The sequence below is a fragment of the Capra hircus genome, chromosome 18 (genome assembly GCF_001704415.2).
Source record: "Capra hircus breed San Clemente chromosome 18, ASM170441v1, whole genome shotgun sequence".
Classification (NCBI taxonomy): domain Eukaryota; kingdom Metazoa; phylum Chordata; class Mammalia; order Artiodactyla; family Bovidae; genus Capra; species Capra hircus.
The window spans coordinates 46,705,674-46,718,765 of NC_030825.1; the positions used below are offsets into that span (position 1 = coordinate 46,705,674).

A 13,092-nucleotide genomic window follows, 5' to 3' on the forward strand; every position below is an offset into this window, starting at 1 on the left:
CGCCCTGCTCCCCTTGCCTCCCCAGACCCCACCCCGCCTAGACCTGCCCGCCCCGCGGTTCCCGCCCCCAGCCTCCCCTAGGCGGGGTGGGCGGAGGCCTCCGCCCTGCCTCTCACCCCAGGCCCCCGCGTCGCCCTCCACGTCTCCCCCTCCTGCTCCCACCCCGGGCTCCGAAGCCAGGAAACCCGAGAGGAAATGACTGAGCCCGTCTCGGTCCCCGCCCGCCAGCGCGCTCCCCTGGCCACACCCTCCGCCTGGACGCAGCCGCCGCCGCTGCCCTCTCAGTACGAGGCTGCCGGCTTGGGACCCCCGGCGCTGACGTGAGTGTCTCCTCCGACTGTCCTCCATCCGCTCCCCTCTGCCCAAGCGCCGGGCTCAGGTGGGTAGAGACCATCCTCTCGGCGCCTCTCCGCCCCCCATTCATGCTCACTCTCCGTCCCGCTGTCTCCGGCACCGCCATGTGGGCACCACTCGGCGCCTCCTGCCTCAGTCTCCCCAGTTCGCCTACCTCCCTCTCACCCGCTCAGATCTGCCCGGCATCCCGCTCTATTGTCCCTGCTGGGAGGCCCTCACACCAACTCACTTTTTCCTCTGAGATCAGAAGCACAATTACTCACTCTTCCTCTTTCCCCCTCCTTGCTGGCTCCTCGCTCTGAGGACAGCCCCAGAGGGAGGGCCGAGGCCCTCCTATCTCCTCTTCTGTGCCCCAGCGCCTTCCCCTTGCCCGGCAGGGTCAGTCCCAGCCGGCCCCTGAGTGCTTCTCCACTTCGTGGGGCAGGGGGACTGTCCTGGGCAGTGGCTGCTTCTTGGAGCCTGGTGTAGACTGATGCTTTTTGTTATCTTTGGGGACCTGCAGAGGGAACGAGGGATTGACTGCTGGGAACCTCCACTTCTGAGACCCTCCCCTTGGCCCCCTTCCCCACAGCCAACCATCAGCCCTAGCAGGGGTCTCTGAAGCCAGAGGGGCCTGCTCAGGGTAAGGAAGGGAGCTGCAGGGTCCCAGGGGTTGCCCTGTCCCTGTCTCACTGACATCTTGGCTGACCCCAGCTCTGGCTTGCTTTATAGATGTCGCCCTCTGGTCGCCTGTGTCTCTTCATCACCGTTGGCCTGATTCTCCCCACCAGAGGTAAGGCCCAGCCCTTTCTTTCCACCCTGCTGCAGAGCCTCCAGCCCCACTTCGAGTGCCTGTGTTGCTGGGTGGCTGCCTGGTGAATCTGGGTTCTCTCTCCTATGTCCTCAGTCTTCTACTGAGCTGGCACCAGGAAGTGGGGGCCCCAGTAAGGGGGCCAAGGTTACACCCTGTTTAGATACCTCAGACCTGGGTGTCTGCTTCCAGTGAGTCTGGCCAGGGCCTGTCCTGCTGAGCATCCTCCATTTGACTTCCAAGAAGAACTCACGGAGTTTGATTTGGCGGGGAGATGGGTGTAGGTTTTCTACTTGGCAGCCAGGAACCCTCGACTCACAGCACAGGAGCTTCCTGGATCCTCTGGTGATATGTGATTAGGGGAAGGGGTGAGCTGAGGCCAGTCCAGCAGTTGAAGACGTCTCACTTTTGCCTGTGAAGTGTTTTCTGAAAACAGTATCTATGGGGGATCCTTGCAGGTGCTTTCTACATGGCAGGTGCTTGTTTCAGCTTCTGCTCTAATCTATGATGCTATTATGGCCATTTTACAGATGAGGAAACTGAGGCTCAGTGAAGGAAAGTGCCCTGTGCCAGAGGCTAGTGTGTGGAGGGGCTGGGCTCTAACCCCGGAACCCAGAGCAAACTCTGCGCTGAAGTGGCCCCATTTCTCTGGGATAAAATGGTTTTTGTGTGTTCATTCAGTCATTCAACAAGCGTTCACTGAGCAGATCTTATTCTAGGCACTGGGGAAACAGAGCTCACATTCTAATTGGAAAGACAGACACCAAATGCATTCAGTAACTTATATTGGGTTGGCCCATAACATCTTATGGAAAAAACCAAACGAACTTTTGGCCTAACCCAATATTATATGCTAGAAGGTGGAAAATGCTATGGGAAGAAAATAGAAGAGAGAAATGAGGCTTGCTTAAATAGAGTGATCAGGGAAGACCTCACCAGAAAGTGACATTCACCAGAAAGTGACATTTGGGCAGATACAAGGAGAGGAGGGGAGGAGCAAGGCAGGTATGTGAGGAATATGAGTTCTATCTGGAGAGCGTGAGTGACAGCAGGCAGGCCGGGCCTGGGTTGGGATGAACAAGGGGTGGGGTGGAAACAGGAGAGGTCAGAGAGGTGACAGGAGATCGGGTTGTTGGGGGGGGACACTTATGGGCCACATGAGGGCTTTGGCTCTTACTCAGAGCAAGGTGGAGCCAGAGGAGGCACTCAGCCAGCAGCCTGATCTGAATCAGGTTCACAGGCTCCCTCTGGCTGTGTGTGGGGAGCGGGGAGACCAGGGAGGAGGCTGTGCGATGGTCCCAGAGGGAGAGGATGGAGGCGGGGCCAGGCTGGGGGCAGTGGCGATTGATAGATATGATATCTGATATCCAGCACTGACTGCATATTACGCAGTAGGGGAGACTCTTCCCACCTCCATCTCATTTCACCCTCTCTACAGTCTTGAGAAATAGATTCAAGAATTATCTCCACTTTGCAGAGGGGGCAACCAGGGCTCAGAGGGAGAGGTTTCACTTGCTCCAGGTCACACAGCAAGGAAGTTATTGGGAACAGAATTTGAAATCAGGCCCCTGGCTGACTCTAGCACCTGGGCATACTTGCCTTAACTGCCTCTCTCATCCCACAAGGATGGATAGGGAGAGGCGGCTGGAGGTAGGGTGCTGTGGTGTTAGCATTTCTTAAAACACTTCCACCAAAGCTGATCGGTCAACTGCTGCCCCACCAACAGACCACCAAGGTTTCAGAAGGGAGGAGAGGGTAGGAGTGTTGGTGAGAGAAGGGGGACCAAAGGCTCCCCACTGACTTCTCATCCTTGATTTTCCAGGACAGACATCAAAGGAGGTCGTAACTCCAGCAGATCCATTGACTGAAATCACTCATGTCCCTACTCCAGCCCCAGATGAGGAACAAGGAATGGGTCTGTCAACATCCTGTCACAGCAACAAAAATCTCAAGCTTGAACCAAATGGGAGTTTTGGGGTTTGTGTAACTGAAAAGTCCAGGGATGCACCTTCAGGCATGGCTCCATCTAGGCTCAGTTCATCCTGCTGCTCACAGCGCCACAATGAGAAACCTCGTCCCTTCCTCCTTGAGCACTTAGAGCACAAATGAAGGGACAGTCATGGTTCTAAATACTTACCCTGCATTCACTCACCCAGTCCTCACACAAGCCCTCTTAGGAAGAAATGAGCACTATCCTCATTTTACAGGAGGCTCAGAGTCACGCACTGAAGGAGTCACCAAAAGTCAGTGACATGCCTGGGACGAGGGTCCAGGAACCTGGCTCTGAGGTTTACTCATGACCCTGTGGGGCACAGGACCACCGACTTGCCCTGCTACCAGCGGCACGTGAGAGGGTCCCCCTTTCTCACCCCCACAGCGACATTTATCCGTGGACATCTTTGATTTTAGCCAGCCTGGTTCAGGGAGAAGGACCCTTGCTGTTTTCTGCAGATCCATGATTCACTCCTTTCTCACCCTCCCCGCCTTTCTCTTCTGCCCTGAGTAGAAGCAACCCCGAACCAGATGGAGACCCAGACCCAGCAAACAACGGAAACGGACGTGCTTCTAACAACAGGTCAGGGGACGGACAAGAGCACGATGCAAGGTAGACCAGGGACTGGCACAGCAACATACTTGAGTTGTGTTTAATTCTCCATCTAGGGCAGCATTTCCCTGAGTACGTTTCTCAGAGCATCCGTCTGGGGAATTAATACATTTTTCCAATTTTTTTTTTTTTTTTTGGTTTGCAGTTAAAGATATTTGGGAAACTCTTGAGTTAAACACGTTTCTATCTGCTGGGACTTCTCGGAGTCGTAATAAAGCTTATTTGCAGCAGCCATCCCAAGAGGGACCATCTGGTTTGCAGCATTTTCAAATTTGATAGACTCAGAGACCCTCTTTTTTTAAAAAATGTAACTTGATTAAATTAATTAATCAATTTTGTTTTGGTCGCACAGGGTCTTTGATGCAGTACCCGGGCTTCTCTTTTTGTTATGGAACATGGGCTCTAGAGTGCTTGGGCCCCATGGTTGTGGCCCTCGGGCTTAGTTGCTCTGAGGCACGTGGGATCTGCCTGGACCAGGGATCAAACCTGTGTCCCCTACATTGGAAGGCGGATTCTTAACCACTGAACAACCAGGGAAGTCCCTCCAAGACCCTGAATAAAGATTCAGGTCCCTTCATAGGGCTGATGTGGGAAATGTGCCTGTGGGCTTATCCTTGGTGTAGATCTTCTTAATGTTAGAGCAGGAGCTTTTCAGTTACAAAATTCAGAAAACCCAACTGAAAAAAAAAATTATTAGCAATATATGCTTTGTTAAGTACAGAGGCACTAATGTCAGGCACAGCTGGGTCAAAGAGCTCAAGCACTGTCATCACGACTTTCTTCCTCTCTCAGCTCTGCTATCTTCATTCTGAAGAGGTCTTTCCCGTCTTAGTGGCAAAAGTGGTCCACTAGTCCTAAATTGCAATTACAAACTCAGCAACTAGAGTGCCTTGCTAGCTAGGCGGCCTAGAGCTGATTCTCATTGGCCCAGGTGGGGTCACGTGCCCATGACTGACCAATGGGAGCCTGGGAAATGAACAGCTCTGATTGGTCAGGGCTGAGTCTTGTGCCCCATCGTGGGGCTGGAAAACCCCTTCAGCTCTGTCTGAACCACTTAGATCGAGAATAAGGGAAGAGGTGACTCACCACAGGACAAGTGAGTCAGTGTTACTAGGGGTAACGTTTGGGAAAGGGAGATGAGCGGAAATAAAGGTAATAGGTGGTTTCTAATGCCTGTGTGATGGCCCATATTTGAGAAGCAGCCCCCACTGGAAAGTCCTATAGATCAGGCCACTCACAAGCTGGAATGCATGCATGGTTGCTCAGGTTGGGCACTGCACAAGGGCACTACGTGGAAAGTCCTCCCCCTGTAGATTTTTTTTATTGTTATCATTGTTACAACTTCCCAGTGGTGACAGGAAAGCATCTCTTGCTGACAGTCTGTCTATTAAAACAATTTTACAACAGATGGAAATACAGTGTCTTGGGGGAAGGGAGTTTTTTTTAAATTTTGTACAACCATGGGGGTCGGGGTATAGCAGCTGTTTCCACATTTTTCCAGTTGGGAAAACATCTTCATATTTCTGGATTCTCTTACTCTGAGTCCTTGCTGACCTGGGTTACTCTATGTGTTCTTCTATATCCCTGGTTATTCGTGATGAAAATTCAGCTGGGCGGAGGGGGTCAAGGAGCCAAGAGGTAAAAGGCACTGCTGAATCGCAAGTTTGCCCAGCCCCCACAGAGCTTCTCTCCCTCCTGTGTATTTGTTCTCTCGTGCTGGAACTTGTCTTTCCCCTGGCAAGGAAGTGGCTCCATCACCTGCAGGCTCAGAACTTCTGAGTTTCACCCAGCATCTGCTGAAAATTTTAACTTGAAATTTGAAAGGTCCCAGCGAAGGATGGAGCTTCCCAGGTGGCTCAGTGGTAAAGAACCCGCCTGCCAATGCAGGAGACATAAGAGATGCGAGTTTGATCCCTGGGTCGGAAGAACCCCTGGAGAAGGGCACGGCAACCCACTCCAGCATTCTTGCCTGGAGAATCCCAGAGACAGGAGAGCCTGGCAGGTTACAGCCCATGACTGAAGCCACTGAGCGCTACGGGAAAGGATGAGACTGGGTCGCATGCTCCCCCTTGTGGCTGGGTTACCGTAGGAGACCGAGATGACCTGGGGAAGCAGCATCATTTCCCCTGAGAAAAAGGTGGACTGTTCGCAGAAGGGGAGAGTCGGAGCCAAGTAGACAATACAGCAATGTGCTGAGGGTTGCTCCATGCACTGTGCTAAACTTTTACATGATCAGCCATTTAGTGCTGATCACTACCCTACATGGTAGGAGCTGTTGGTAGCCCATTTTACAGGGAAGAAAACTAAAGCCCAGAGAGGTTACTCGGCAGGCCTTAGGCCACGCGGTGCAAAATGGCAGAACCAAAATTTGAGCCCAGGCTTCCTCACACTGGGGGAGGGGGCGATAAGCCCTATGTACCGCTGAGGCTGTCCTTTTACATTTCCTGTGATCCTGCCGTCTTTGCCCATGACTTTGCTGCTCCCTTTTCTTGGAAAAAGCTTTCCTGAACGTCTTATAGCCTTTGGCTGTTGGTTCCTGTTTAGGAAGCGAGGCACTGAGGCTGGCCTGGGGAGCCAGTCACGAGGCAGTTTCTCTGCTTGCTGACTTCACATCTGGGCATCCGTCAGGGGTGACCACCTTACTGGGGATGCTTCTCAGTGCCAGAGGGGCAGGACTTTCCTTGGGGATATTCATGTTTTTACCAAGAGGAGCCCTCTCATGTTCTTGGTCTGGGAGCAGAGGTGATATTCAGCATGTTTTCTAACCAGCACCTCCAAGTTCTGTGACTGGGTCAAGATCCTGGAGGCCCTTGTCTGGGTCTGACAGACGTTACCCTTTATTCCTGATCATGGGGCCGTGCAGAAGGTCCTCCGAGAGGGGCCAGGGGTTCCTCCGGGGTTAGCAAGCTAGCCTGGACTGTTGGTCTTAATCAGCGTGAGCACCTGCCACTCCTGGCTGCCTCTGTGGGTTGGTGGGGGGAACCTGTGCCAGCTCACTGAGTGTAGGCGTGGGAGAGGGCTACTCCCAAAGATCATTAATGGTGTCTCTCCTTCCTCTCCCTGGTTCACTCCTGCCCTCCACCATCCTCTGGCTGCTCTCTGCCGATACAACTCAAGGCTCTACACCCTCCAAGACGAAACCCCCTGCCAATCCCACTCAAGGCTCCACGCCCTCCAAGACACGATCCCCAAGCAGGCATGAGAGGAAGGACTCCATCCTCAGACAACCTGGTCAGTAACTCCCTCCTCAGACTGGACACAGGCTATTTCTTATTCACTGCATGTTCTTAGCACCTCAGTACTGCGCAGTACAGAAGAATGCGCAGTAACTAGGTGTCGGGTGAATACCTGACTGCAGGGCTGGTATTGTGAGTGAGTAAAGGGTGGGCACACAGTAAATGTCTGAAGAGATGAATGAATGTGTGAGTGTTGCATAGAGATGACTCCAAAACCCAGTGGCTTAAAATGACAATCATTTGTTTAGCGCTCAGGTCTGCAATTTGGAAGTCTAGTCTGGGCTTGGCTGGGTGCTTCTCTGGTCTCAGCTGGATTTACCTGTGCATTGGAGATCAGTTTGGGGTCAGCAAAGAGCTCTGTGTATAGGGGCACCTTGGTTCTTCCCCTCCTGGCCTTATCTTCCACTTCCTGTGCAGCCAGCCTCAGTGAACAGATGGAAATGATACAGCCATGGATCACATAGAGAGTTCAATCACTCATTCATTCAAACAGTAGTCACTGAGCACTTATTGTGGGCCAGGCCCTCCTCTAGGTGCCAGGAGTACAGAAGTGAGTGAGACAGATGAAAATCTCTCTCTTCATGGAGCAGATGTTCTCATGGGAGAGAGACAATAAATAAGGATCATAATAACTATATATAATAAGTTAATAATAGCCATATATTAAGTTGCTGTCAAGAAAAATAAAGGGGGGGGAAAAAGAAAGATGCAACAGAGTTAGGGTGAGAGAGTGGGCAGAGAGTATTTTCTGTAAAAGGCCAGGGAGACCTCACTGAGAAGAAGCTAAGGGGAACTATGTGGATGCCAGAGAAAGGGAGCTTCTGGCAGTAGAAGCAGCCGGTGCAAAGGCCCTGGGGTGAGCAGGGCTTCACACAGTTCACCCGTGGGGAATGGGGGTGGGAGAAAAGCACAGTGAGTAAGGGGATGAGCGAGGAGAAGAGTTTAGAGGTGATGGGAACCCGATTGTGTTCCTTGTGAGGACTTCAGGTTTTGCCCTAAGTGCACCAAGGCTGAGATCCAAGTGTCTCCTCTCTGACTCTCTCGCTCGCCAATGTGCTCCATAAACCTTTGTTCCCTTCTGTCCCCTCCAGGGTCAAAGGAGGATGACCCCTTCTTCTATGGTAAGTTACTCTTGGGAGGCTGTGGGGGAAAGGAGGCTGAAGGCCCCTCTCATCACGTTCCTCCATTTCTCTCTCTGCAGACGAGGACACTCTCCGGAAACGGGGGCTGATGGTGGCAGCAGTGCTGTTCATCACAGGCATCGTCATCCTCACCAGTGAGAATGGGGGCTGGGGGGGAGAGGCATCAGGACTGGGAGGGAGGAGACCTTGGCTTACACTCTGACCGGACGGGACTTGAAGGCCCCTAACAAGGTCATTTTAAAGGAGACATATCCATGTAAACCGGGCTTCACAGGTGGTTCAGTGGTAAAGAATCCACCCACCAATGCAGGAGCCGCAGGTTCAATCCCTGGATCAGAAAGAGCCCCTGGAGAAGGAAATGGCAACCCACTCCAGTATTCTTGCCTGGGAAATCCAATGGACAGAAAAGCCTGGCAGGCTACAGTCTGTGGGGCTGCAAAGAGTCAGACATGACTGAGTGACTGAGAATGCACATCCATGTAAACCACCCCGGAATTCAGTGGTTTAAGATGATAACCATTTACTGAGCTCTCACTTCTGCACTTTGGAAACATAGTCTGGGCTCCGCTGGGTGGTTCTTCTGGTTGTCGCTGGATGTATTCGTGCCTCTGAGGGCATTTGCGGGTCAGCAGGGATCTGTTTGAACGGGAACCTCAGGTCTTCGCCTGGTGGTCTTCTCTAGCAAACTAGCCTGGGCTTGTTCACATGGCAGGGAAATGCAATGGTGCAACTCCCCAGGAGTAGCACCGCCTGGGAGCTGTGATGCCGCAGCCTGAGGCAGTGAGGGGAAGGAGCAGCTGCACCAGGGCCTGGTGAGAGATGGAGCTGAAGGAGGGGCCCCCAAACAGGAACTGTGACTCCAGAGATAGGTTTCCAGCCGCTGCTTCCTGGTAAGCTCCCCAGGAAGGAGCAGGGCAGGAGTCAAGAGGATCAGACACCTCAGCCTCTTTCTCCTTTGTGCCCTCGTCTCTCCCACCAGGCTGTGCTCAGCCTCCCAGGGCCCAGTGTCAGGCAGGAAAGGGGGACAAAGGGAGGATTTCAAGCAGAGAAACTAATTTTTTAATAATGCTACAGATTAAATAAAATACAAGGGCCACCAGTTTGCAAGCTCTCAGTTAAACTGTATAACCCACGCCAAGTTTTATGACCTCTCTTGTCCAGCTTCCTCATCAGGAAAAGGGGCACAGCCATATCTTTTTGCCTTAAGGTGGGAGGCAGAACATGGATAGAATTAAAAAGAGATCACTGACACGTGTCTGATCAGTGTTGAATAAGGGAGTCAAGCACTGTTGCCTCAGTTTTTCAACTCGTGTTTATACATCCTGACTTTGTGCCAGGCACTGTGCTATCCCCTGTGGGAAAAGTGAGGCTCAGAGAGTTGCAAAGTTTGCCCAAGGTCACACAGCACATAAAAATCAGGGAAGGGCTGGACCTATGTCTGTGTGAGGGCAGAGCCTGAATGTTACCTCTAGGGCTATAAATTGTTCCAGTGGCATTTGTGAGCACCTACTCTGTGCCCAGGCTTCCCAGGTGGCACTAGTTGTAAAGAATTCACCTGCCAATGCAGGAGACACAAGAGACGCAGGTTCAATCCCTGGGTCGGGAAGGTCCCCCCCCGAGTAGGAAATGGCAACCCACTCCAGTATTTTTGCCTGGAAAAATCCCATGGACAGAGGAGCTTGGCCGGTTACAGTTCATGGGGTGGCAAAGAGTCGGACACAACTGAGCACACACACACACTCCCTGTGCCCTCCTGTGTTGTGATGCTGGGGACTCTGGTCCCCATCATTAGGGAACTCACAGCTGGTGGGAGAGCACAATAAATAGGTCAATGCTTTCGTGAGCAGTGTGAATACAGAAAAAGAGACTTGCCAAGAGGAAAATAAAGATGAGATTGAGAAGGATGAGAAGAGGAACTTCCTCTTAAGAGGTCAAAGCAGAATGGATTCTGATGATGACAAAGACGATTTTAAAAACCAGGCAGAGGGAGCAGCAAGTGGAAAGCCCTGGAGGCAGGAATGAGCTGAGCTTGTTAAAATAACCAAGGGAAGAGGCGGAGTGGCTGGGAAGGTGTGAGAGAAGAGGAGTAGGAGATGAGTCCAGAGGGACAGGGAGGGGTAGGTAAGGGTGGCAGCTGGGAGATGGAAAAGGGCTGTTTCCTGAAGTTCCCTTTGTTTTCTTTCTTTAAAAAAAAAAATTTATTTAGTCGGCTGCTTTGGTGGCTCAGATGGTAAAGAATCTCTGCAATGCAGATCCCTGGGTCAGGAAGATCCCCTGGAGAAGGGAATGGCAACCCACTCCAGTATTCTTGCCTGGAGAATCCGATGGACAGAGTAGTTTGGTGGGCTACAGTCCATGGGGTCATAAAGAGTTGGACATGACTGAGAGACTAACACACACTTTCACACATTTTGGGGTCTTCGTTGGCTGCAGCATGCAGGTTCTTAGTTGAGGCACGAAAGATCTAGTTCTCTGACCGGGGATTGAACCTGGGCCCCCTGCACTGCGAGCAGAGTCTTAACTGCTGCACCTCCAGGGAAGTCCCCCTCCTTTGTTTTCTAAGATCCCCCTCCTTTGCTTTGGCCCAACCCCCTGGCCTTCCAGCTCTCCTTTAATCCCTCCTGTCTACTCCCTCACTCAGGGCCTTAGAACCGACTGTTCCCTATGCCTGGAACACTCTTCCTCCAGATGTCCACATGGCTTCCCTCTCATCCCCTTCAGGTCTTTGCTCAAATATCACCTCCCCATTAAGGCATGTCTAGTCATCACCATGAGGATGCCCCCAACTCCTGGGCCTCCCTGCCTCCTTCCTTGTTTTATTTTTCCTCATAGCACTCATCACTGACTCATCACCATCCGTACCCTTGACTTAGGGCTTTTCTCATTGTCCGTCTCCCCCACTGGCAAGTCAGTGCTCCCAGAGCAGGGATTTCCTCCATTCGTGCTCCTGGCCGTGTTCCCGTGTCCCCAGTGCCCAGGTCACTGCCTGGCCCAGAGTAGGTGCACAGTAAATATTTGCTGAACATGTGAGTGACCCCTGGGGACCCTTGAGCCAGCTCTTCCCCATCAGCTTCTTGTCACTTGCTCAGAGTTGCCTTGGAGCCTTCTGAGGGGCAGGGCAGATGGGCCTCATCCTCCAGCACCCAGATCACACGTAATAATCAGTATTGTTCTGACTCATGACTGAACTGTTTCTTTCACCCACAGGTGGCAAGTGCAGACAGTTGCCCCGATTGTGCTGGAATCGTGACAGATGAGTCCTGAGGAAGCAGGGGCTGAAGATCTAATGGGCACCCCGAGACTGAGCCCCCACTGGCTCGCTGTGACCTTGCTGGACCTACAACAAAGCCCAGCCTGAGAGGGAAGAGGCGGATGGAGCCAGAGCCAGGACTGATGGCCTGAGCCCCCTGCTCTCCCAGCCCTGCCTGCCTGAGGACTGCTTGCCCGCCCCGCCCCCCCACCCCATGTATCCATTGTGTTCAGACAGGAAGTAAAACCCTGTGTTCTCTGTCCCTTGGTCTCTGATCACTCTTGACCGGGGAGTGGAACAAAGTGGCGGGAGCTGGGGCAGGGCCCCCAGGAGTAAGATGGGAGGGTCACAGACTTGAGAGCCTTGGTGGGGGATACAGTGAACCAAGCCAGCAGGGGTGAGGTGGGAGGAATGAGGGGTGGGCCTCAGGAGGATTTGGCCAATGAGAGTCAGCGCTGGATTCTGCCCACGGCAGATGGAGACCCTTGGCCAGTGTGTGTGCAGAGCCAAAGCCAGCTTGGCCCCTGATGTTGGGAGGGGGTTCTGGTAACTGGGCAATTACAAATGGAGGCCCCAGGCCCATGGCAACTGGCTTTTTCCCCCGCTCTGGGTACCTCCAGCACGTGAGTGTAGACACCCCACCCTGCACATCCAAGCTCCAGCCATACTCCTGGTTCCCTCTTGGTTTAGGGTGTGTCCACAAGAAGGCCACTAGAGTGGGCTCAGAGTAGTTTGGGTGGGGAATTCCAGGGTCCTGGGGTCCCATAGCAAGGTCGAGAAGGGGTATAGGCCCCAGTGGACACTTCCGGAAGACCCTTGGGTTCTGTCGCCTGTGGGGAGGGACTCAACCAGTTTAGTCAAAAGTAGACCCTTGGAATCACAGGGCTGCGGGTGGAGACCTCTGCCCAGGGTCAAGGGTCATTGTGCCAAAGCAAAGAGACAGGGTCCGGTTCAAAGTGGTTCAAAGTGGTTGCATAACAATGTTTCACAAACTTCTAGTCACAGCCTGTTCACGGGTTACAAAATCAGTTTAGTGGGCTGTGAGTAGCATTTTAAAAAAAAAAGGAAGGAAAATGAGTAGTAAAATAGAAACAAAAGTATCAGAAAAGAAAAGAATATGATTTGGGGCTTCCCTGGTGGTTCAGTGGTAAAGAACCTGCCTACCAATGTAGGAGACAAGAGTTCGATCCCTGATCCAGGAAGATCCCACATGCTGCGGAGCGACTAAGTGCCACAGCTATTGAGCCTGAGCTCTAGAGCCCGGGAGCCACAACTACTGAGCCCCACTGGGCAGAACTGAAGCCTGTGCGCCCTCGAGCCTGTGCTTTGCAGCAGGAGAAGCCGCTGCAATGAGGAGCCTTTGTACTGCAACAAATAGTAGCCCCCGCTCGCCACAACTAGAGAAAACCCCCGCACAGCAACAAAGACCCAGCACAGCCCAAAGTAATTAAATTAGAAAAAAAGAAAACAATACGACCACGTATATATATTCTCTTCTCAATTTTTGCCACATTTTCATCACACCTTTATTATTATTCATTTATTTAATAGAGGAACTCTCATTTTAACTTAAAAAATATTTTAGAAGCACTCTAATATATGGAAAATCTGTATTGTTTCATATAAATAACAGGTAGCCCTAAAGATACATTCAATTAAAATGCATATATTGCATATGTTATATTTTGTATATATATCTATGTGTGACGTGTATA

The 13,092-nt window shown here is 52.1% G+C and overlaps 1 protein-coding gene across 5 annotated transcripts; it reads left to right on the plus strand.

Moving 5' to 3' along the window:
- FXYD5 (FXYD domain containing ion transport regulator 5) lies at window positions 132–11,639 on the plus strand. 5 transcript variants are annotated; one of them, XM_018063390.1, is made up of 8 exons: window positions 132–320; window positions 1,066–1,126; window positions 2,967–3,059; window positions 3,651–3,719; window positions 6,867–6,980; window positions 8,077–8,106; window positions 8,187–8,261; window positions 11,335–11,639. In XM_018063390.1, exons 2-8 carry the CDS (start codon window positions 1,066–1,068, stop codon window positions 11,382–11,384), a joined length of 492 nt encoding a protein of 163 aa, XP_017918879.1. In that variant the 5' UTR covers window positions 132–320; the 3' UTR covers window positions 11,385–11,639. The 5 variants fall into 5 exon arrangements, with proteins under 5 accessions (XP_017918879.1, XP_017918877.1, XP_017918878.1 ...); XM_018063388.1 differs by having other exon boundaries at window positions 172–320; window positions 3,651–3,749; XM_018063389.1 differs by having other exon boundaries at window positions 192–379.

Excerpts from the sequence above, each read along its gene's own strand:
- FXYD5 (XM_018063388.1), top strand. The coding sequence starts at position 1,066 with ATGTCGCCCTCTGGTCGCCTGTGTCTCTTCATCACCGTTGGCCTGATT. Across the intron at positions 3,060-3,650 it reads AGATGAGGAACAAGGAATGG|AAGCAACCCCGAACCAGATG; the intron begins GTCTGTCAACAT and ends TGCCCTGAGTAG. Across the intron at positions 3,750-6,866 it reads GGACAAGAGCACGATGCAAG|GCTCTACACCCTCCAAGACG; the intron begins GTAGACCAGGGA and ends ATACAACTCAAG.